The 25,975-nt window shown below is 42.7% G+C and overlaps 1 protein-coding gene across 2 annotated transcripts in view; it reads right to left on the reverse strand.

Annotated features, from left to right (window-relative positions):
• IL17RB (interleukin 17 receptor B) overlaps positions 1 to 25,975 on the reverse strand; it is a 159,165-nt gene that overhangs the window by 124,955 nt on the left and 8,235 nt on the right. For both annotated transcript variants that reach the window (XR_015300081.1, XM_086939140.1), the window contains exons 2-3: positions 14,974 to 14,998; positions 4,119 to 4,241 (exon numbers count right to left, since the gene is read on the reverse strand). Coding sequence is in view for 1 of the 2 variants with exons in the window: in XM_086939140.1 (XP_086795266.1) it covers positions 4,119 to 4,241; positions 14,974 to 14,998 (148 nt within the window). In the remaining variant the exon portion in view is untranslated. The remainder of the gene's footprint in view (positions 1 to 4,118; positions 4,242 to 14,973; positions 14,999 to 25,975) is intronic.

Raw genomic sequence — 25,975 nt, forward strand, 5'->3', positions numbered from 1 at the left:
AAAAATTACTATTCCCACTCCAAACCGTAACAACAGTAGAGAAAGTGTTGGATAGCGGGTGGGTAAAAATTACTATTCCCACTCCAGCGAGTGGTACGGTAGGGAAAGTGTTGGATAGCGGGTGGGTAAAAATTATTATCCCACTCCAGTGAGTGCAACAGTAAGGTAAGAAATGGATAGCAGGTGGGTAAAAATTACTATTCCCACTCCAGTGAGTGCAACAGTAGGGAAAGTGTTGGATAGCGGGTGGGTAAAAATTATTATCCCCACTCCAGTGAGTGCAACAGTAAGGTAAGAAATGGATAGCAGGTGGGTAAAAATTACTATTCCCACTCCAGTGAGTGCAACAGTAGGGAAAGTGTTGGATAGCAGGTGGGTAAAAATTACTATTCCCACTCCAGTGAGTGCAACAGTAGGGAAAGTGTTGGATAGCGAGTGGGTAAAAATTACTATTCTCACTCCAAACAGTGCAACAGTATGGAAAGTGTTGGATACCGGGTGGGTAAAAATTACTATTCCCACTCCAGTGAGTGCAACAGTAGGGAAAGTGTTGGATAGCGTAGGGGTTAAAAATATCATACTTATAAATTAAAACATTTTTGTAATTAAATAATGAATTATTCATAAATTAACAAAAAATTAATAAAAAATACCAACAAATAAAAATGAATAACAACTTTAATAACATTAAATTACTTCCCACCCTACTCCTCCAATAAACACACATCCCTCCCCACATAACATTTCATATAATTAATATAATTATCAATTAATCAATTAATATACATTAATTACCAATTAATAATTAAGCAACAATAAATTAATTACCCATACCAATAAATAACACATATCAAAAATTAGTTACCAATTAATAATTAATACAAGTAATATAATTATGAATTAATTAATCAATTAATAAAAAAGTGTTTGCCAATTATTAATTAACAAAAAATAATTATCAATACCAATAAATACAATTTAATAAATAGTTAATTACAATTAAATTACTTTCCACCCTATTCCCCTATAAACCCACAACCCGATACGTAACTAAAATACGCAAAAATTATGTACCATAAAATTCATTACTTTAAAAAAATTCCAACATACATTACAACATAATATATACTTTTAACACATACTGTGATTTAAAACACTAAACAAAAATCGATATTTTAAACAACTATATTATGATTTTTGATATTAATAACTTCGATATTATTAAAAACGATATTTGTTGCCTCCATTTCGATATGCTGCACCACTATATTTTTGTAAGTCGATATTTTGGCAATTCTTTATTTAAAATTCGATATTTTGCCAACTCAATATTTAAAATTCGATATTTAGACTGTTCACCATTTCTTTGTTGTTGCGCAGAGGGTTCTGGAAGCAAGACCTGGCATTTCACAACACATCAAGAACACTTTGCCTGCCTAAGAACTGTAGGAAAGATCCTTTCACCTTTACTGGGAGGCTCGGGAGGCTCTGGACGCTAACTGTGCCCTTTGGCCAAGATAAGGGCCATCTGCCTTGGCGTTAGCCCACTGAGCACAACAACCATACATGCCCAGAGGACCCTGGGTTAAGGATATAGCCTTCAGGCCCCCCAAGTCACCTTTGGCAGAGGGTACAGGCATAGGAGGAGTGGGTGAAGTTCATATTCCTCAATTCCAGTGCCCCACTGACTACACCTTTTATTTTCTATATCTGTAAATGATATCAGAAATCACATCACCAATGAGATCATTGCTAACTTTATGTATTGTATGACCAGGGACATCATCGATGAAATCACTGTAGCCAGAAAGGGTTGTTATTTTCCATGTGTGCGCAGAGACCGTGGAAATGTAGTCTTCTTACTGTATGTTGACAGTGGTGCTCAAATATGTGATTTCATCAAGAGTGTTATTTGTGACATTGGTGTAAGTCCATGAGAAGTGAGCTCTGGGAGTAATGTCTGCATATATTACCAAACATAGGGCATCTAATTGTATTTTAGGTACTAAATCATAATATCTCTTTTCAAAATACGATTTTTAAAGGGAATTGTATAGATCATCTATATTGTTCACTAATTACTGACGTTAGTAGAGAGCCATGGAAAAACATACATTAGAATATATTTTAGTTAGTCCCTAATATCCATATAATTTAAAAAAAATACAGAAGTCCAAGAAAACAAGTCAGGTGAATGGACGTGTTGGTCTAAAAAAAATGAGTGGTGTGTAAAATGTTGTGTGAGTTTTAAAGTGCATACATAAAAAATAAGACAAAAGTTACAACAATTATACATGTTCACTTTTCACAGGCATCTCTGAATACCTATGGAATTGTCATCACCATTTGACCTGAAGTTTGCCACAGAACAGAAAAAAATCAGTGCCCATACACAGGCAAGAAAAAATACACTTTCTGACCACCGTCAAGCTGGTTGCATTCTAATAATGGAAGTGGGACCGCCGACTCCTTGTCGGGCAGTCCGTTTCGGCTATGGTGTAGGCCGGACGCTCATCTGACCGACATCGTAATAGGCCCCTTAATGTCTCTTGCTAAGAACACTGATTTTTCAAGGTTTCCAGCAGATCTCTGGTTTACCAACAAATCCTAATTGCAGCAAGTTCTCCATCATAATTAGCATTTTGTTTTCTTAAATAGATCCTTACAATAATGACGCAAGAGGCAGAGATGTCTGTCGACAGTCAGAAAGTGGGTTATTTGATGAAGTTCTTTGCAAACTGCCTTATGCCAGTGACCCTGCTTGTCAGCAGCATCAATAAAAATGTGAAGGAGCTGCAAACAAGCACCGCATAGCTGTGCACCACTGGTATCGTCCATGTAAATACCTCGCACAATTGTAAAAAATACTTCAAGATATAATTGTTTTTGATACATAGGATTACTCTCCAAACATACTATTATGCATTAACAGCACAATTGTAATTATTGCTGGAACTGAAATGTATGCATGTTTGTATACTGATGTTAGGGGCATATTACCAACGTTTAGCGATATTTACCGCTAACGATGCTTAGCAACGAATTTTTTAACACTAAGCATCGCCGGAAATTATCGCAGAGATCACTTGCTATTAGCAAGGTTTATCTCAGTAGTGATAAAAATCCTCGCTCTAACTGCCAATTGAGAGATTATCGCTGGAAAACCAACGATAATCTCTCGATGTTTGGCGTTAGCTTGATGATAGGGGCTTACAAACTTAGCCATGATAACCACCTTCCATAGGATATCATGGCTAAGTCAGAAAATACCAGGTGTAAAAAAAGCAGTGCTAACCGCGGTTACCACTGCTTTTTTTTATCACTAACAGGGTTAGCGAAATCCTTGATAATAGGAGAAATGTCGCTTAACAACATTTCTCCTATTACTTTTTCTCTGGAACGCCCCCTTTGCATCTCATTAGAGATGCAAGGGGAAGCGTAGAGAAAAGGGTGCTAACATGCGAATTTGCGTGTTAGCACCCTGTTGCTAATAGGGACATAATTTTATCTCCACTTTCTTGGCTTTTAAAGCCAAAAAAGCGGAGATAAATCCCTTGATAATATGCCCCTTAGTTTCTAACAAATGCTGCACAAAGTGCGCTTAGATTAAATCCGTTTTACAGTACATTTACTTGTGGAGCAATTTGCAGCACAAATGCGCTAAAGTTTGTTCCAAAACATTTTTAAATTGAAAAAACAGCACAGAAACATACTCCTTACCCACAAAGACTAATAGAAGGGATAAAGTAAGCTTTCTGATCACAATCAAAGCATTTATGGAAATGCCTTGTCCATCTTTATGAGAGTGGGGAAAATTAAATGGCTAAATTTGCACGGCGTAGTCTGTCGTTACAAGTGTCTATGGCTTTAAAAGAGTTAAGCATTTGCTTAGTTGAAGTCTGTGAGTCCATTCAGCTACTTAAAGGGACAAGGCCTGATTGATAAAGAATTTGCTGCGACCCGCTCTTGCAGAACTCCTGGCTTACTAGTGAATGACACGTGTGAATGGGGCCAATTGTGCATGTGTAAAAGTATTGAGATGATTGTGTCAAGAAGTACTATACAAGGATGTATGACTCTGAGATCTTACAACATGGAGAAAAACGTGATTATCTTACCCGATGTGCTTAGAGTCCAGCATATATTCAAATGTGGCGTCATGGCTGGTTCGACTTTGAGTTCATAAAGATCTGCAGGGATTAGCTTGGGTCCTTCTAGCCACTCTTGGGGGTATCCATTACCTTAAAGACATCGGAATGTGCAACATGAAAATTAGCTAGGTGACAAGGAGTGCATGTAATTTGCAATAACAATGGTATCTTTCTGAGCTGAACATCAGTTTGAGTTTCACAAGATGCAGCAAATGTGAAGGAAACCCCCTTTGAATATGACTTCTTATACCTATCTAGACAAGCATTGGTAAATGCATTAGGTTTCACCTATGTGATTAATAATATCCTGCTTTTTTGTTGTAAGTTGCAACCTGGTGAGCAGGTGTGTAATATAAGTTACTGAAACTCTGTGATAGTGTTATGACTTGTTTATTGAGAAAGGCATTATATTGTGCTGTTACTGGTGGTACTATAAGCTGGGGAGATTAGGTAAAGGACAGAGGACAAAGGAAAAAACATTCCCCCAGACAAGTACGCTTGAAATGGGTGCATCTATGGGGAGATTAGGTAAAGGGTGGAGGAAAACCAAAACAAGCACAGCACAAGCACTGTGCAGGCAAAACCTAAACAATGTGTGCTGATACAAGGACAATAAATAAAAGACATTGGACAAACCAAAAACATGCAGCCAACAAAAGTATTCCTTTTTTAAAACATTAACCCATATGGTAGCTTCTCATGGATGCCTGAAACTAGCAACAAACTTAAACCCAGTGCGTGTTCTTTTCAGGGGCGGCTCCGCCGCAATGGAGGATGAGCATCGCCGCACTGGCTCAGAGCCAACAGGTGAAAATTAAAAGGATATTCTATCATCATTTTATTATTCATCTTCTGGCTGAGCCAGCGTGCGTTAGGCTGGCCAAACATACATGTACACTTAGCATTTATCAATACAGTTGGGCTGGAGAAACATCACAGACTCCCTCTCTTGAGCAGAGCGTCAAACCTGCCTTCTCAGGCCAATCCCAACGCTCCTCTCATAGCATGAAAGCAGTGCGGGGATTGCACAGTGAATCTGTGATGCTGTCCCAGTGTCTGCTGGGACCAGGGAGAAGAACACAGAGGCACAACGTGGGAGGTGGCCGGTAGCTTCAAGTAAGTCTCCCATCTAAAACAAATTATTATTAAACTCACCCCCGCACCCTCTCCCACACTCCCCTTCCTGCGCTGCCCCTCCTGTGCTCTCTCATGCATTCTGTCCACCTGCCCCACCACATTTTGTTTGTGACGGACGCAACTGGTTCTGTTATGTCTAGACGAGATGCAGCAATGCACTTACGGAATCATTATATTGAGAATGCATGGTATATGTGACTGATAAAATGTCACAATGTGTGTCTGCTGACCCAAGTGGCTAAATAAAAACGTGCATTAACAGTGAAAAATGTGACACTGGCAGTATTAGGATTCCAAATGGTGAAAGTTCTGCACTAACGACCAAAGCACTTATGCCTGTATCATCTCGGCTGCAGTGAGCACATTTTGGGCCCACATCAGATATAGCTGGAGATTTAAAAAAAATGCTCCACAAACAAATGAATCTAGCCGCATGCCACTGTTATGATACCTTCCCCGCCCTCCGGCCTATGCAGGACACAGAATTTATAAATCAATGGCAATTTAAAAAAAAAAAAGCTACCAAAGGATGTAAGTTGGTGATTAAATAATGCCCTAAAACCAATCCTTAAGAATGCCATTACAGCATGACAGAGAAACAGACGAACATTTGATGCACCCATCAACAGTCACGATATTCACTTCCTTATAATGAAAATTGTACAGCTCTATGGTGGTGATAACGGCAAGAAACCCGAGGAGTACTGGGCTTCTTGAAGTGGAAGCTTTAGCAAAACTGGGTAAATTCGTGAGAAGAAAGGATTGTGTGAGAAGCAGTTTAGCAACAGTGGAGAAAATCATTCTTTTCTCCAGACAGAGATAGTCAGAATCAGTTCCGAACAGCATCCATTCTCGATAAAAGGGTTAATGGTGTAGGCACATGGCCATCCCTCAGAAACGTCAAAGAGGGCCTTCATTGTGGTTAATTGTTAAACCTCTGGACTCACATGTTTACGTCCTCTCTTACACTTTGAACAAGCAAATATTTCCTTTGGCACAGCATGGGCCATTCTTGTTTACTTTGTAAGCCAAAAAAGATAAAGCCCTTGTAAATATGCCCCATAGTTTTAGTACGTAGGTGAGAACTATGGCAGAAGTTCATGAGATGGTTAGCGAAAGAATCATTATTTGAATGAAGAAATTACTTTGGAGAGGCTTATACCCACAAAATCTGGTTGTCACTACTTTCCACAACACATTTACAGAGGCTTCACAACACAAACCAATGAAAGTTATGGCCTTAATTGGGAAGATGCTGACCACGAGTGGCAAAGTGCCCTTCCTTTGCCGCTCCGCAGTACATCTAATCTGCTGGCCTTCAGAAAGGGTCTGAAGACGTGGCTCTTTGGTCAGTAAATTGCTCGCTCTCTATCTCCTTTGTGCTTGCCCTCTGCAGGCTGTTGTGGGTTAGAAAGCGCCGGGACACTCTTCGGAGTAGCCGAGCGCTATAAAAGACACCCATAATATAACATAACATAACATAACATACAGCCATACTGCTGTTGTGTAGGAGTGTTCATAGACAACATAATGCATATGTGTATACAATGTATCGCTGCTGCTATCTAGTACAGAGGGTAGGCTATAGGCTCAACACAGGTGCGCAATAGCCCGCTGTGGTTTTCTGAGAGCACTCAGAGACAACAAGCTGAAAATGAGTGCACAAAGTCCCGCTGAGGTTTTCTCATTTCATCCAGAATACGAAAAGTTGCCCACCACAGAAAGTGTGGTGAATCTAGCAAGACCCAGCCATAAAGGAAGTCTCTGACAACAACAAAGTCCGCTCGTAGGACTTGTTGACATAAGACAGTGTTTCCATTGGTCAAGTTTAACAGATCACACCTTTTGGGGTCATGTTTGCTTTTCTGGGGCATAAAACCCACGTGACAAATGCGTCATGAAAGGTGGGGTGTTTTTGATTAATATGATTACAATTAATTTTGATAATTGCAATGCCCAGCTTCTCTTCACCCAGTGTCACTTAACACCACAGCATCTGAGAAATGTTTCAGACCACATTTTTTATTATTTATTTATTGGAATGGTAACTCATTATTACTGGAATGGTAACTAAAATCAACAATGCTACCGATTGATGCTTAGCCATAGGCATCAATGGTTTATACCTCAAACTTGAAGCATGCAAGGCAGATCTTGGAAAGTCACCTGGGTAGTACACACTTCAAAATGCCCCCATGTTATCAGGGTGGGATTCTAGCAAGTTCTGGCTTATCAGTTAATGGTGGAACTAAGCATACTTTCCACTCTGTAAGTATTGGCCTTAAAATTCCAGAATACCTAGAGCTGCTGCCTGGAAAACCAAGACTGGTTGCAATCCACATTCATAGCATATTATTGTCTCTAGTTGCAGCTGTAGCAGAAGTGTGTCCTTGTGGTCACTTGCCTTGCTCTTTTTATTGCCTGCGATGTGCTTAATGTTGTCACAAGCACTATCCCATGCAAAGTGACCTCAGATTTCAGGGCACCACCTCAAATGCTTATTCCAACTACCTGGCTCCCGGGAACAGGATCCCACATGGAGACGCCATGAATCCATGCATACAAGTGAGGCTTAATCTCAGGGCAGAGAGGGAAGCCAAGCTGTGGCTAAATTGGTAGCTTTGAAACATATACACCACATTTGTAAAAGTTTCACTGGTGCAAAATGCAATGCACATGGCCGGTGCACAATTTGCCTCTTGACTTATACACAATAAACAAATTAACACATTCTAGTATGTGTTTTCGTTGAAAATATAATTAACAACACAAGAGCCGTCAGCAGGATGAGATCAGCGAGGTATCCCCAGACCGGAGACCCTGCACCCCGCCAAAAGTGTCTTACGCGATTCTCCTCCTCTTCAGGCGTCTCTCCGTTGAGCCAGAGTGTACCTCTCCTCAACAGTCTTGTTAAATGGCTCATCTGAAGTTTAAAGTTTCCACTGTTCTAGGGGGGTAGGGCAAGCTGACTGCGAAGAGCCCGGACCCATCACGGCTGATTCCTGGCAGACATCAAGCGACCTGTGCAGCTGCCTTTGTGAGGCCACTGCAAGTGCGTATGGGGCACAGACAGCTGGCGCGGTGAATGTTCAGAATACAGATGCAAGAAAGCTGTGTAGGCTCAGAGACACTGCTACTACTGCGCATGTTCAGAGCACAGACACCACTGCCACAGTAGGTTTAGGAACATGAATGGGGAAATTATCTTTAAAGTACTCCAATATGTGATTCGTATGCATAGGTCGAGTACCGCCACACAAAGCAGGCTCTTAAGCATAAAGGGAACGATCTGTGCGTTACATGGTGTGCAATTGCACAGTTCAGATGAAACTGGATAAAAGAAGTCCCTCCTCCAACGTGGATGAAAAGGAGAAGTTGGGCCATGGGAAACTGATAAGAAACACAGAAGGGAGAACAAGCTTCAAACAATAGAAAAGGAGGAAAAGTTAAGTGGAAAGCACACGGGCCAATAAGAAGTGAAGGTGGGATGTAAGTCCTTTTTAAGATTTGTTAAATACAATAGATTTTACAAGCACAGCGCAAGCACTGTGCAGGCAAAACCTCAAAAAGGGACTACCACAGCCAGCATGTTTGGCTTTTGTATACTACATGCACAAAGAGCATTTCAATGCTGCACGCACACCACATTTCCACATAGAGCATGCATGTATGCAGACAGACACAGCAACACATCCACTAACAATTACCCATTAACAAGCATTCACCCAGGCACATATACCGACAGACCTACGGAACTCATGTGTTCAGAGTACCTGGCATGTGGTCATCTTGCACGTAATCATAGTTATATATGGTGATATACAGAGAGCACAAGAGAAGGTTACTCAAGCGCCCAAACTTATCCCTAAACACAAACATAACTGAGTACACACGGGTAAGGGGGCAGGTCAACACATAGAGGGAAGGATAGGATTCGAGGCAGACAGATTGCTTTCCAGTAGTTATAGGCACCAAGTATATAGACCAAAAGACAGAAAGGCACTCGGGCAAACATAAATCACACCAAATTGATATTAAAGGGATTTGAAGAGCGCACTCATACCCGGGTGCATCTTGGCACTCTCTGTGATAAATGGAGAAGGGTTAGTAAGTTAATGAAAAGCCAAGTTTTTAGCGACTTCCTGAATACCAAGAGAGTGGTGGCAGATTTCAGATTTTGGGGAAGACAGCTTAATTTAAGAGCAGTGCATCTGTTGAAGCTCCCGCCTTCCCAGGACACTCGCTTGTGGGGAGGAACTATCAGATTTCTGGAGTGGCTAAAGCATAGGGATCTTCCCGGAGAACACCATTTAAGGTTGTTCTTCAAGTAGGCAGGGCCAATTCAATTAAGCTATGCACGGAGGCTGAAAGGTGATACTCAGCTCGATAGGAAGCCAATGCAGCTTACATTTGGCCTGGGGTGCCTATTCGAATTTGGGAATGTTAAGAAGCATCCTTGTTGTAGTGTTCAGCATTGTCTGGAGTTTATTCAATAACCTTTGTTGTAGCTTTTGGAAGAGTCCATTGCTGTAATCCAGTCTTTCAAGGACTAAGGCTGTTACCACAATCTTTAATGCATCAAAGGGGATAGATACTGGAAGAGATGATGGCATTGACTTGGTCGTTGTAGGTTAGCTTGTCATCTATGAGAAGACCTAGGGGCTGATCTGATTTCCTCTGTGGCCACAATAAGTGCAATTTCCGTACTGTGGCCACTTCTGAATCCAAACTGGGTCTTCTCAAGACGATTGTTAGTTTCAATGTATGATGACAATTGACTGTTCATGGCTTTTTCAGCTATCTTGGCTGGTAACGGAAGCCTGGATATAGGATAGTAGCTGTTAACATATTGAGGATTTAGGTTGGATTTTTTTATCAATGGAAGGACTGATGCCTTTTTCCATTGCTTGGGGAAGTGTCCTGTGATGAACATGTTATTGAAGATTTTAGCCAAGTAGATGGCAACAACACTGGTGCTTGGGTTAACACAGAGGAGCCTTAAGTAATCTGCAGGTATGGATTTGTCACCTCACCCACTTATTGTCACATGCTTCATCATAGGCGATCTATCCACACATTACTAGGTAGATAGCACCTTGGTGGACTCAACTGATATTTGTGAGCTCACATAAAATCAACAGGATAATAGATTGGACCTCAGTAGTTTAAAAATATCTTGGGGTATACTCCAATGGGAATTTCCCCTTTCTTAGGGGTGTACTTCAGATATGATTTTAAAGGATATCACATGCTTTATTGAAGGAATATAATGAACCACCTGTCCACTTATATCTTGACTACATATTATGGCTATTTCTCATGCCTGCATAGGTCAGAGGCCGTCATCAGGCCTATAATGGCGATGCCTAAAGTCTTCTCATTCCGGGCATAGAAATAGCAACTAGCATTTTCTAAGTTGTTTGGTTGTATTTTGGAACCTGCAGAAATGTGAAAAAGACAAGTTTGTTTTGTAATTCATTTCCAGAAAATGTTTAAATTTAAACCACACCCAAATACCCTGTGGACTCTGCACAACAGACATTATTTTATTGTATGTGATCAAGGTGCATGGTGAGACTAATGATGATTTAGCACAACACAACAACTTGTGCTCATATATGTGTGCTTACTCTCATTCAATTATTGCACTTACCCTTACTATGTGTTTTCTTTAGCATCAAAAACATGTATGGAAGCTCCACCCTGTAGTCACACTCCTATTTTTCACAAAGCCATGTTGCAGGAGAGGATATATGTATAAACATAATCAGTAACTTGAAATTTGCATGAAGGACATACCAATATATTAACATTTTAGTTTTTTATTTTGGTAGGCGATTTGTGAGGTATTAGCATGATTATTTATAGTTATATGTACCGTCACAATTAAGGTATGCCTTCAATAAATGGTCCTCTTGTTTTGTATGACTTATCAAGTGGTTCGTTTGTCAGGAGTGCTGAATTTTTTGGTCCTAAAAACACCTACTACCGTGACACATTAAACAAAATGTAACCGCTTGGTAGATAAATTCCGAGCGGTTTTTATGACCAGAATTTCTGAAGGTTTTTATCACAATCAGTTATTCACAAAAATAACAAGGTAATTTTCTAATAAATCTGTAGTGCCTTTATTAAATTGACCTCAAATTATCTACCCAACTCATGCTAATATTATATCAACAGGAAGGCCCTGTAAATGGTCTAGCTAGACGCCTTAAGCACGTTGATGGACAGCATGTGCAGATTACCTTGTCAAGGGTAAGGACTTACATCCAACCTACCGGTCCTTCGTCCGTCCAATGAAGATGATGGCCTGCTCTCAGAGTTGCCTTTTTGTAATCCTAGGGCAGCATATAAATGTGATGAACGCCGGCACCTGAGTTGGCAACTGGGTCATCATGCTATATTTGGGGCTCACTAAAGGGGGCTTCTTATGGGAGTTGATGTTCTTTAGTAAAACAGGATTTCACCACCTCATTATGCTACAGTTGTGGCACTGTATTGAAGGGCATTTCATGGGAGTTTTGTTGGGTCGCAGCTCCATGACACCTTTAGATTCCACAGGAGTCTTGGGAACCCTTATTACAGCCATTTGGCTGAAGCTCAACTTCACTGACAACAGCGCCTCAGTTGCGTACACACACACACACATTCTACCTAGGGTGGATGGGGCCTCTCACATGTTTCAGTCCACGCTTCCCCTTCTGTCATGTCTCCTGGGATTGGGGGACACCCTCTGGCTGGGACTTGCTTAAACTGGGAGGTACTCCGCGGATTAGCACCCACCCACTTAGCGGTAAGCATTGGGCCTTGCTGTGCTACCACTGGCCTTTTTCAAAGGAGGCCCTGAACTTCCATCCAGGACGCTGATCTCACAGGATCACTGTGTCACCCACCCATAAACTGGGGGAGACGGTTCATAAGGCCCAACTTGCTCGATATTTGGCAGTTTTCCGTTTGGTCTGCACTGCAGTGATGTCCAATGGTCCTGGCCGTCACCCAGGCCCAGTGGGGATACTGTCTCTTACTGGTCTTTTGAATAGAGTGCCATAGGCGACATGCTATGAGGGGTTTTACGGTAGCTCCTCAGGAACTGGAACAGGTGCCATTCCACCTCCTCAGTTGGGACACCCCAATATGCAGAGTCTTGTTCAAGGTCCTCATAAATCATTCTGCTTCGCCATTAGCTTGAGGCCTTAGTGGTGCGATTCTCCGGTGGGATATCCCCTGGGACTGGAAGTACTCCCGGAGCTCTTAACTTTGAAAAGGAGGCCCATTGTCAGCCTGAAGCATCTGGGGTAGACAAAACGTGGGGAACACCTTCTTCAAGATCGGTCAGAGGCTAGAAAATGAAGGGGTCACCTCCATTACTGGGTACTTTGAGTTACTATCTATGATCACCACAATGTGGCAGCCATCCAGGAAGCAGCCAAAATCCATGCTCAGCAGGCCCCAAGGTTCAGTGCTAGCTTGCTTGGTCAGAATCATGCATGGTCTAATGTTCATTCCCACAGTGCCATAGAGATGACGATGCCCCATACGCCTTCTGTGGTAGTACTGAGGTCTTCTCTTACCCTCCAGAGCTGGGTTCCACATCTTCACACTTTCAAGGAACCTTTCCATTGGGGCCCTTCAGGGCATGGGCCATACTCTGTAGACAGGCCTGTAGACAGGCGTCCTCTGCAGTTGCATCCCTATGTTCATAAACCCTTTAATTATTTCACTGTCCAGACTCTCCACAGTTGTCCCGGGAGGAATGCCTGGAGAGATAATCCACTGAGTTGCCAGCACCAGGCTGGTAGGTCATCATGAAGCCATAGAGCAGAAGCTGTATCCCCATCTCTTAATCCTGGGCGGAAGGTTTCTGGACGTGCCAGCGAACAGGAAAACCAATGGCTTGTGATCTGTCACCACCTCGAACTTTCCTCCGCACAAGTACAGGTGTAAATGCTTGCTAATGGCAAGAGCTTCACTTTCAATATGGGCACACCTAGTTTCTGTCGAAGACAATGCCCAACTGGTGTATGCAATTGGTACCCATGTTCCTGGGGCACATACATGGGTGAGTTTGGCCTGAGGCCTACTGGACTGACATCTACTACCAGGTCAGTGGGGCAATGAGGATCAAAGTAGGATATTGTTGCGTCCCATAGCTTTCTTTTCATCCACAAATGCCCTCTCTGTCTGTTCTGTCCTGGTCCATGCTGCCTCTGCCTTCATCAATGCTTGGAGAGGCTCAAACATGGTCACTAAGTTTTGAATGAACTGGACACAATATGTTGCCATTCCAAGGAAGCTTAACACTTCTGTTGATGTCTGCGGTTGGAGGGTGCACAGGATGTCATCAGCTTTTTGTGGATCCACTCGCAGTCCCTCACTGAAGACAAATTTCTGAATACAGAGCTGGCCTATGATTAGATAACGCTCTGAGCAGAAAGAATGTCAGAACCCTCACTGCTGATGGTGCATAAACGAGGCAGAAGGAAGGCTCATTTTGTGTTCACAAGTGAGTGGATGTTGCTGTTTGTATAACTTTAAGGCAGCAGCCCCATACTCCCCTCTGAAGATTGACAACCTGGGCTCAGCTCATCATGCCAAAAGTCAGCCCTGCCTGAAGGGTTCTAAAAAGGAAATGCTGCATTAAGGTTGCTGTACAGAATGCACCACTGGTTACATTTAAGGATTTCCCAGTAACAGAGGACATGTGCTTCTATTAGTCTGCCATGTCTGGCCTTGGTCGTTCTGCATGCCTCATTGGCTCATGTGACCACCTTGCCCGGGAGCTGCAGCCTATTCCTGAAGTTGGCATTTTCTCATTGATGATGCTTGCACTGCACACAAGACACAGTAAAACAAAGTTCACACCAACCAGTGGGCTGTTAGAAAGTCTCAATTAGGGATGATTAATAGGTTGGATCTGGTTAATAATCTTAACGCAAGAACACTGGCAGCACTGTATGCTGGTGCTCTAGAGCTTCCTTGGAGTGCCCTGATAAATATACATTCTTTTGTTGCCTTACCATCCCTTTGCATTTAACTTTGACCTTGAGTGGGATGATCACCGCTTTCCAATGCAATGCCTGAGTCATGATTAATACACAGAATGCCATTAAAAAAACAAGCACCGGCCAAGTCAACATTATCACAGCTGAGACCTATAGGCTTTGCAAAGGCTTGTTACTTCTGTTAGGAAGAAGCTTCTATGAGCGTTGTCTCTCTTCTTTGTGTTTTTACTATATTCAAGTTTTTGGAAAGTATTATTATGTACTATGGATGTAACTTCATGTATTCATTCTCTTAATAAGAATTATTCAGCAAAAAACGATATAAGTGATTCTAATTTGAAAGCAATCCATATTTGAATGTATAACATGGGTCTAATTTCAAATCCATGATGTATTTGATTCTTATATGAAGGGAATACATGTTTGATGGTAAGAATGGTTTAGTTATTAAATATCCTCCCACATACACTCAATAGGGAGTCAACAATTTAATAGAAAGTTGATTCTTGTATTGCTCACTCAAATTTTCACATCCGCTTATTTGTGACTTTCTCTTTTGCCACTTTATTTACTTTATATTTAGGAATTCAAGTATTGTCACACAATGATGTTTTGATGAAAAGTTAATTGTAAAAAAGAAAACTGATAATTCAATTGAAATGTTATGAATTAATACATACCTTTTTTCAAAGTACAGTTAACAGACTGCAAGAAAGAAAATACATTTTATTATCAAGGGCAGTTATTATGTATACATTTAACACATTAGAATCTGTAAAACACAACCCTATTTAATCTCATGAAATAATCTATTTTGCTGTGTTCTATTAATGTCTAACTCATGCAACTCGATTTTCAGTTATTTTGTTATAAACCATCAGTTAAGGAGATAAGAATTTTCCAAAATCTGTGGAGGGAATTCATGTTATCGATTTCATGAATTGGGGCCTCATTTTGATGCTTGCGGACGCTTCACTAGTACATCAGATGGGCAGAGGACAAGACATCTGGAACCCTGACGAGGACTGTCTGTCCTATTGAGAGCACCCTGCTATCCTGGTGGAATACCTGTGCTGAAATGGAAGTCTCTGCACAGCAGCACATTTACATCAATGAATTTTGCTAGGTGGGCACCATACTTAACACACCATCTCAGCAATATATTTTGTTTCACAGCAAAAAACTCCCAAAGCAGGAATTTGTATTTGCTGAACAAATGGAAACAATGCTGTTGAACCCGGGATCCATGGGGTGGCTTTCCCCAATGTTTTGTCTTCAATCTTCCTGTTTTTGCTACCTTTATTTTTACTGACCTTAAGACTCTGCATACTTTTCCACTGCTAACCAGTGCTAAAGTGCTTGTGCTCATTCTCTAAAATATGGCAAAAATTGCTTACATCTGATTGTCATATTTAATTTACTTACAAGTCACTAGTAAAGTGGTACCATATACAGAGGACTTGTAAATTAAATGCTACTATCGGGCGTGCAACATTTATTGTGTGATTCCACTTAAGTAACCCTTTTAAGCATTTCTTAGGCCAACCGTTGCAACATGTGCATGAAGTTTTACACTGCCATTTCGACCTGGCAAAAATAAACCTTTTGCCAGGTCTAAACCTTTCTTCATGGCACATGTAACTGCCCAGGGTAGGAACTACGCAGCCCAGACGGCAGGGTGCAGTGTATTTAAAAGTTGAACATGTACTTTTAACTTTGACATGTCCTGGTAGTAAAAAAAACTCCAAATTTGTTTTTCACAGATGCAAGGCCTACCTCTCCGTTAAGATAACATTGGAGTTACCTTATTGCCTTTAATAAGCTAGAACTTCGAAATGGGACCAGGTAGGCAGGTTGAGTTTGGTATCTAAAGAATTGTAATTTAAAACTCTATTTAATGGTAAATGTAAGTTGGATTTTAAGTTACAGTCCTGAAAAAGTCACATTCTTGTTCTGCCTTCAGCCTGCATCCTGGGTCACACTGCTAGATGTAGCTGACAGTTGGTCTTTGTATATTACTCCTAGGCAGTAAGACGAAGGGAGAATTGATGTTGTCAAGATGGGCCGTCTCTGTCAGGATGAGGGGTAGGAGCTGTTAACTATCATGCTTACACATCAAAAAATTGCTGCCTCAGCACACTCACAAAGGGTTTCACACTAGTCTTTTGTGCCTCCAGACAAGCTGTAGCCAGAGCATGGAGTCAGGAAATCCCTGATACCTCTGTAGGGGGAGGATTCTAGAAGCTTTTTCCACTTCAAAGAATGCACAAGTATACATATTGAACATGATTCATTTGTTGCCACATCTATAGATCACTTGACCTTCTGTATCATTTGCTACTAAGTGCAATTAATATAAAGTAAACCAATGGATTATTTAGGGAGTCCACATTTTTCATTGTGCACCATAGCTGCACATTTTTAACTTGTACATATTGTCTTTTCATTTATTTTGCTCATTTTCGTCATGTAACTTGTCTTTGTACATTGTTGTTTCTTTTTGAATTTGAGGTTTTTATTGACATGAATATGATTATTTACAATTGTTAGGACATTTTCAAACCCCAATAACTTAAAATTACATGTTTGTATCAACTCACTTAAAGTCTATATTTATTGTTTTCACATGTTCTTCAGGTTTGTTTAATATAATTTATTTAATTTTATTTTCTGGTTGCCAAGGGGTATTTATTCACATTTATAAATATTGGACCTCCAGACCCAACTCTGCAGATCACTTCTGAACCTGCGAATGCTGCCAGGAAGAAGGACTGTCAAGCTGTTCCGTTTGCCCTGCTGGTCAAACTCTGCTCTGCTGACCAAGGACTGCTGTTGCTGCACCAAGACTCTTCTGCTGCTGTGAGTGCATTGTTTAAGCCAGCTTGGATGTGTGGGCCCTGAACTCCAGGAATTCTCCAAGGGTCAGTCGGCGGGCCCCCAGTTCAAAGCCACAGGGGCATAAGAGGGGTCAGTGATGTCAGCACAACCTCTCATTTCAACACAGCGGAACTCAGCTTACCACAATCACAGCTGAGCTCAACACATCTTGCCTTCATCACCAAAGCATTACAGTACATGACCCTGCAAGCCCAGGTGTCTTCTTCTATGACGATGCAGTTCGGCGCCCTCATCAGCCCAACCTGATGCATCTTTTCCTAAAAACCGATACATCACAGTGCATATCCTCGCACACTCTCATTGAACGCTTCTAAACGAAGATGCAAGGCATCTCATCTCATTCTCCCATCGATTGCTTCATTGACTCCGTTGCTGCGCGATACATCTTCATGCCTAATATCGCATCACAGCTCTTCGGCAATGACTCATCTACACCAATACCCGCAGCTCGATGCAGGGACTCTTCATTTCAACGCCCAGGCCACAAGGTACTGTTTCAGTGACTGAACTCAGTCTTGCATTTGAACAGTGCTCCATTGCGGTCAGTTTGAACTTGTTTTGGACCTTGTTTACCACGCCCAAATAACCGCAGATGGCGCTTTTTGCTTCCTATTGGTTGCTTTCTACAAAACCTTCAAAATTTCTAAATTGCATATTTGCAGTTTAATAATTGGATTTTTGTAGTTTTGGGGTTGAATAATTTATTACATTTTACGAATTTTTTTCTAAATTGGTAAAGGAATTTTCTTGTGCTGTGTTTTCACTTTATTACTGTTTTGAGTGCTGCAAAAATACTTTATACATTGCCTCTAAGTTAAGCCTGACTGCTTTTGCGCTAAGATAACATAGGGTTGAGCACTGGTTAATTTGGAGATTGCTTGTCTTTCACCCTGACAAATATTGTGTTTGCTGCTTGTTGTCCACCCCCCTCAATGAGCAACCCAATTTCCTAAAAATGCACAGGGAGTTTTAGTCCTTGTGCATAAGGGACTATTTAACATCTTTGCTGCCAGTATCTGCCCTGCATCACCTACATCCAGGAGCAGGGTAAATGAGTGAAGGTTGCGCCAATGCAATGAGGCATGGCAACTAGCACTATGAACCAGTATTCCTGTTGTCGGGAGTTACCATTGGCAAAGCCAAAGAGGAATCCCCGGAGATTAACAAAATGGTATTCCCCCACTTTAAATAGAGCAGAGGAACTGTAGGTTTGGTGTTGCTAGTTTATGGCGTCCCTCCCCCTCTACCAATTTCTAAATGAGGCCCTTGAGATTTAGTGCCTTGCAGACAGAAACTGATCCTGTGTTGAAACGGAAGATGAGCCATTGTATGGTGAGACTATATGGCTGGATAGCACCTCAACTTAGTGTTAGAATATAAGTGGTTGTTTCTGTGACCCAAAGTGTATTGAGACTGAGACAAATATACTAATTGGGGTGGAGGGTATCTTCTAAAGTTCTGCAGCCGTGGAAGTTCCTTAGCTTTTCACTTCTGTGGACCTCAACATAATCTTCACTGGAACCTGGGAATCCCAAATGAATCATTAGTGGAAGCCGGGAACCCCGGCCTAAGCATTTCGATAATTTGAACTGCAAATTATTTCAAATTCCATCACATTTACAGAACATTTTAAAAATATTAGTTGTACATTTTGCTTCTTCCTTTAAACAGTCAATATTGTTTAATTTTCTAAGCATTCGCTGACTCTCTGAGTAGGATTTGCGGATCCTACGGGGTCCCCGGAGCACAGGGTAAGAACCACTGTTCAATAATATTGACATCTGGCAGATTTAGACGTTCTTAAGAAACAGATTTCTAATCAATAATTGGCAGAGAAGGGGAAAATAAGATCAATTACATTGTATGCATAACCGAAGTAACTTCCACGCTGGTGAGGAAGTATGCAGTGGCAGATATTTGTACACTTGAAGATGTAAAAAGGCGGGGCTTAGTGGTTGCAGAAATGTATAGTCATGAAAACATACTACTTTGTGGCCATTGTGTGTTCCATTTATTTATTCTTTACTGCACTTGTCTCATACTCCATCTGCTGCACAATTTCCAGACTTTACAGACTTTAACAATAAAATGTTTCTAACTCAAATGACTAAAAAGTGAATAAAGAAACACAGAATTTATAATGCAGCACAGTATCAGATTCTGCAAAAGTTAACTGGTCGCCTTACAGTGGGTGATTGCAGTTTCAGGTGTTACAAAGGTGCTTATGACGTGTCAATGACGTGTAACTGGTGCCTGCACATTATTAGTGTTCCCAGCTGAAGAACTAAGAAAGGGCTTATGACTGCATCATGAAACAAATCCTTGCAGAGCAGGGTGGAAATAATAAATCTTTTTCTCTTTAAAATGTTTTCTTTCATTATTTGTGCAAATTAATCTTCCAAAAGAGACACTTGCCTCAGAGTAGCTGTTATTTCTAGAGGGCACGCAGGCCCAGATTTACAAAGATGTCAAGCAACGCAGTGCAACACTCAAAGGTACTGCGCTGTGTTGTGTGACAGGGAGAGAGCAGGAGCGGGCTATATCTTCAGATATATGGCACTCCCTTCCCCTCACCCTAGTGCCGGCACATCATTTTGCTGCTGAGCATCACACACACACACCTTTGCACTATAGAGAGAGGTGGAGAAGTGTGGCTCAGGGTTTAGAGGCGGCAGACCTGGAGCTTGAGTTTCGGCCCTGGACTAGGGTTCAATTCCCCGCCTCGGCGGGTCTTGGGCTCAATAATCCCACGGACTCGATAATTCTCGCTCCGGTGCCTTCTCGACTCACGGGTTCACACTCTGCGACTCTGGGCAATAGCTTGCTTAATCTCCACATTGGCCCTTCGCGGCGGGATGCCTGGCTTTCACCTTGTGGATACCCTTCCAGGGCTATCTCACAGGGGAATACCAGGACGGGTTCCCTAAGCAAGCGCGGAGATGCCCCAGGGTAAGTCCTGCGCTATATAAGTTTCATACATTTACATTTACATATAGTGCAAGGGTGTTTGATTGAGTCTAGCATAAGTTGTGTACTGAAATGGTTTTTAAACTTTTCCTTCTTTGTAAGAGTGCTTTACATTGCAGCACAAATGCAAAGCTGGGGATAAAAAGGAGAGTTAAAAACATTTGTACTTTTAACGCCTGCTTTCCAGCAGCATTATTTTTTGGCATAAAACCCCTGTCTTCTAATGTTAGTAGGTAGGGTTTTGTGTCAAAAAGCATGGGTGGTTGCATGGAAAAGCTCATGTACTACCAATATAACGCTCCATGATGCTAAGTAACACAAAGCAGCGCTTCGCAATGGGTTGCATTACTTTTCCTTACAAACAAACGCAAATACCAATTTGTGTTGGTTTGTATATCCCCAAAAGGTATTGCGTCTGGTTTGCATTTACAATGTAACACAAACCCAATGCAAAACCTTTGTAAGTCATGGGCTCATGGTGCAGAAAATTCTAGAACATTTTGCTTCTCTTTTTAAGTTCTGGAGTAATGTACAGCATTTTATTGCAGATTCTTTCTTAATTGAAAGAGATGCTTCCAAAGGCCCATGTGTCAAAGCAGATTACAGAGAAAACTGAAGACCATTTCTAAAAGATATCGGGGCATTCAGAAAACAGAGGCAACTTGTTATTACAAAAAATGTGCATAAAAAGCTTTAAATTCTGATGAGGCGTCAATAGAAAACAAGTCTATATGTGCAGACTTCTTGTAAAGCACACTACTTTACTTTTCGAGTTCAAAGGTATTTTAGTCATGAAATAGGATACGACTAGGCCAGACAAAAATCAATATCCATTGGTGAATTCCATTTTTACTAGTAATATGCTTTTCTTTCACAAGAAAGCTTACCATTTTGTATGGTCTTTGGATCTCTTTTTACTCGCTGTGTGTTACAATAACAAAAAGTGAGACAACACTGTCACAGAACGTGCTACATAATGCTCTTAAACTTTTCTTTTTCTTCCCACATAACTTTGTAGACCCTACCAAATAACGTGGTCATTCATTGTTGTTCAATTTCAGTAGCCTTGTGTACGATGTCGTGCCCAGACAGTGGGCGCTAGGACCCTGGGTCTGGGGCAAACGGAAGGGGACACCGGACACCCTTCCGGTCAGGGACGAGTGCGGGGACAGAAGATGACCAGCAGGGCAAGGGGCAAGATGTGCATACAAGCTGTACCCAGAGAAACAATAAAGGTACCTTAATACCAGCCACCGCGTCCTGTGATCCTTGGGGCTCTAGGCTACGACAACTGGCGACGAGGACACGCATATCAAGTGCCCAGCAGGAGTGCAGGAGCGAAACCAGGAGCCCACCCTGGGTCGCGTCGAGGGACGAGCGACGACATCAGCGAGACCAGAAGCCCACCCTGTCTCGCCGCAGAAGAAGGAAAAGAAGCATCTGAAGATCGCCGGTAAGCTGACTGAATGAGCCGAGTGAGCGCGACCATCAATCAATTTGAGCGCGAGCTCTCGCGAGAATCCCGGCAGCCATTTTGAAGTCAGGCGGCCAGGGCCAATCAGCGTGAGGGAAGATCGTGCGGCCATTTTGAAGTCAGGCAAAGTTCCGATTGGTCCCGCATTCTCGTGAGAAAACCGGCGGCCATCTTGAAGTCAGGCAAATGAACCCATAAGGCAGCAGAAAAGAGCAGCGGACATTTTGAAGCCAGGCAAGAAAGGAAAAAGCCACGAGAGTGCCGAAAAGAGCACCAAAAGAAGAAAAAAGCACAAGGCAATGCAAGTGACTAAATAAGAACAAAAAGAAGACAAAGAGTGAAAAAAAAAGCACAAGCAGATGCAAACAAAGAAACATTAAAATAAAAGAAGGAACGGAGAAGAATAGTGAAACAACAGAGAAACAAGTGCCACATAGAGCACAAAAGAAAACGAGATGACAGAGCAAAGAAGAGAAAGGCAGAGCGCCCAATATTGCAGACCTCTCCCATTCAACCTGTCAGAGCCACAACTGGGTATAAGATGGTAGAGATGGGTCAGGAGGTTCGAGAGGTACATGGAGGCCACGGATGTGACAAAAGCCAAACAACTGGGCCTGTTCCTCAACCTAGTGGGTGATGAAGTAGATAACCTACTAGTGACCCTACCACAAGAAGAGACATCGACTTACAAGAGACTAATAAAGTGCCTAACGAACAAATTTGATCCGCAGAGGAACATTGATTTTGAGCGATATACCTTCACAATAGCGTTTCAGCACACAGACGAATCGTTGTATGATTTTGCAACGCGACTGCGGAAGTTAGTAACTCACTGCGAGTTCGACAAGTATGACAACGAACAAGCAATTCGCCTGCGCATCATTGAGGGATGCCGTGACACGGACTTCCGTGCGGGAATCCTGAAGGAACCGACCTCACTGGAAAAGATCCTGTCACTAGCAAGGTCCGAAGCAAGAGCGACAGCGCATGCAAAGCAAATGGAGCGAAGAAAACAAAGGCGAGTTGAACAAGCACACCGCAGGACAGAAAACAGCCGCGCAAGCAGCTGGAAAAAAGGGCAAAATGAACAGGTGACAAGGAAGCAACCCGAATCGACCTGCTACAGATGTGGACTTTGAGTTTCCACACAGAGGCACGTGCCCGGCATTTGGCCAAACATGCAGGAAGTGCAACAGAAGCAACCATTTTGCCAGTGTATGCCAGGGACTGCATTTCAGAAGTGAACGAGGAAGATCGGGAAGACCGCGAATGACGACAAGCAGACATGTCAGACAGGTCAAAACAGCTAACAGAAGCTCCTCACTAGAGTCAGGAGAAGAAGTGGAAGAGGAAAAAGTAGAACGACTCTACCTCATGTCCGACGCTGCTGCCATGTCCACAGATGAAGGCGGAAATCAAGAAAGCATCTGCCTTGTGGACAAGAACACGATAAAGAACCATAGACGTAGGACCACACAAAGCAAAGTTTGTCCTAGACAGCGACGCAACATGTAACATCATGTATGTGTCGGAATATGAGAAGATGGAGGTGAAGCCAACATTGAAACCGTCCAGAGTTGAGGTATTCACATGGGGGTCAAGAAAGCCAGTGACAAACATGGGAAAATTCACAGAGAACCTGACATACAAAGGTCAAACAATAAAAGAAGAGATTCAGTTTCTGAAGGGTGACATTCCAGCACCGTGCCTACTGAGCAACGTCACAGCCCCAGGTGACGGGCCTCCTCGAAATGACATACAGCATGTCAGAAAAAAAAAGCATCTTGAAGGAATACCCCAAGTTACTGCAAGGACTCGGGAAACTAAAGGGGCGCCAAATAACGCTGCACATCGATGAACTAGTAAAAACCAGTAGCTCAACACCACCGGCGAGTGCCAATACACCTGCAACCGCAAGTAGAAGAAGAGATTGAAGCGCTGCTCAAGCAAGACATCATAGAACCAGCAGAAGGACCGACGCCCTGGGTGTCATCAATAGCGGCGGTACCGAAAAAAAACACGTCCAAAATCCGCATCTGTGTTGACATGAGAATACCGAACACAGCGATCGAACGTGAGAGACACCCTGGACCTCACCTTGATGATATGATCAGTTGCCTAACAGGCACAAGACGCTTCTCCAAGCTAGATTTGTGCAAGGGATATCATCAGCTAGAGCTCGACCCTCAGTCCAGATACATCACAACGTTTTCCACGCACCTGGGTCTGTCCGATATAAATGGTTGAGTTTCGGAATATCGTCCGCTGCTGAGATATTTCAGGAAATAATAAGACAAGTAATAAGGCCAGTGAAAAATAGCCTAAATTACAGTGACGACATTCTGGTGTTCGGCAAGTCAGACGAGGAGCACGACAAGGCATTGCGAGATGTGTGTTCCCAACTAGAACAGGAGGGGTTGACGCTGAATGAGGACAAGTGTGAACTGGGACGAGACGAACTGGTATTCTTTGGCCACATCTTCTCCAAAAAAGGAATGCGGTCAGATCGCAGCAAAGTGGACACGCTGGACAGAGCGAAACAGCCAGGCGACTTTGCAGAGGTGAGGTCATTTCTTGGCCTTGCCAGCTACTGTGCAAGGTACATAAAAGATTTTGCCACAGTGAGTGCTCCCCTGCGAGAACTGACAAAACAGGGTCAGAGTTTCACATGGACAGAAGAATGCAGCAAAGCATTTGAAGAGATCAGGCACGCCGCGACAGCAGTAGATCACCTGCCATACTTGGATCCGCTGCTTTGCACCAAATTGACAGTAGATGCCAGCCCAGTGGGCTTGGGGGCAATACTGGCACAACACAGACCAGGCAAAGACTCACTAAGGTGTGTAGTGGCCTACGGAAGCAAGAGCTTATCAGACGTCGAAAAAGCATATTCTCAACCAGAGAAAGAGAGTCTGGCAGTAGTGTGGGCATGTGAACACTATCACATGTTCATCTATGGGAAACCCTTCACAATAATCACGAATCACCAAGCACTGATAACAATATATGGAAATCCCAATGCAAAAATCCCACCCCGAATAGAGAGGTGGGGGATACAACTAATGGACTACAATTTCAAAATAATACACAAACCAGGAAAGGAACACAACCCGGCTGACTACATGTCAAGGCATCCCCTGCCACAGGCATCTGAGGCAACCACAATGGCGGAGGAATACCTAAATTTTATACTAAAACACAACACACCGGCGTCACTAACGATGGAAGAACTGGAACAGGAGACTAAACAAGACCCTACCATGCAAGCAATACAGAAAGTGACAAGACAACAAAGGTTGAGGCATGTCAAGAACAACAGCATCCTGGAAGAAGGAGTAATAAAAGAAGAACTTTTGGCGTTCAAAAAGATCCATGAAGAGCTCTCTGAAACCGAAAATGAAATAATAATGAGAGGAACGAGAATAGTGATGCCCGAACACTGCGGAGAAAGACGATAGAGCTAGTGCATGAATCACACAGAGGAATGGTAGCAACCAAGAAAATGCTACGGGAAAAGGTGTGGTTCATGGGACTTGACAGCATGGTTGAAGCAACTGTCATGCACTGCCACATTTGCCAAGTGACGGGGCCGCCGTCCAAGCCGGAGCCACTTCAGATGTCTGAACTCCCCAAAGCAGTATAGACTTCTATGGGCCCCTGGAGACAGGAAAGTACCTGTTGGTGATAATAGACGAATTCTCCAGGTTTCCAATTGTAAGGCAAGTAGCGTCAACCTTGGCAAATGCAACACTACCAGTCATGGACGATGTTTTTGCAGCATGGGGCTCACCGCAGACACTAAAGACTGACAACGGCCCGCCATTCTCAGGAGAAGAGTTCAGACAATTCGTAGAATACTTAGGCACCCGTCATCGGAAAATAACGCCTCTGTGGCCACAAGCGAATGGGATGGCCGAAAGATTCATGGGGACGATCAAGAAGGCGATACAGCGAGCAAAGATAACGCAGATATTGATAGGGCAGGCGCTATGCCAGATGCTGAGGGAATACTGGAACACTCCTCGCAGCTCCACAGGCCGGTGCCCCGCAGAACTGGTGCTGGGCGCTCGAGCAGGACAAGGCTACCACAAATGGAAGCTATGACAAGCGTGGAGCGAAGCAACATAGCTGCCAGAGACGAAGAAGCGAAAGCAAAAATGAAGGTGTACGCTGATCGCAGGAGGCACGCCACTAACACAAACATAAAAGGAGACACAGTGGTAGTGCGGCAAAGACAGCTGCGAAAATCAGATAGCACGTTCTCAAAGGATCCACTGACAGTGACGGAAGTGAGAGGACCTATGATAACAGCATCAGCAGGACGATACAACATCACAAGAAAC

The sequence above is a fragment of the Lissotriton vulgaris genome, chromosome 9 (genome assembly GCF_964263255.1).
Source record: "Lissotriton vulgaris chromosome 9, aLisVul1.2, whole genome shotgun sequence".
Lineage (NCBI taxonomy): Eukaryota > Metazoa > Chordata > Amphibia > Caudata > Salamandridae > Lissotriton > Lissotriton vulgaris.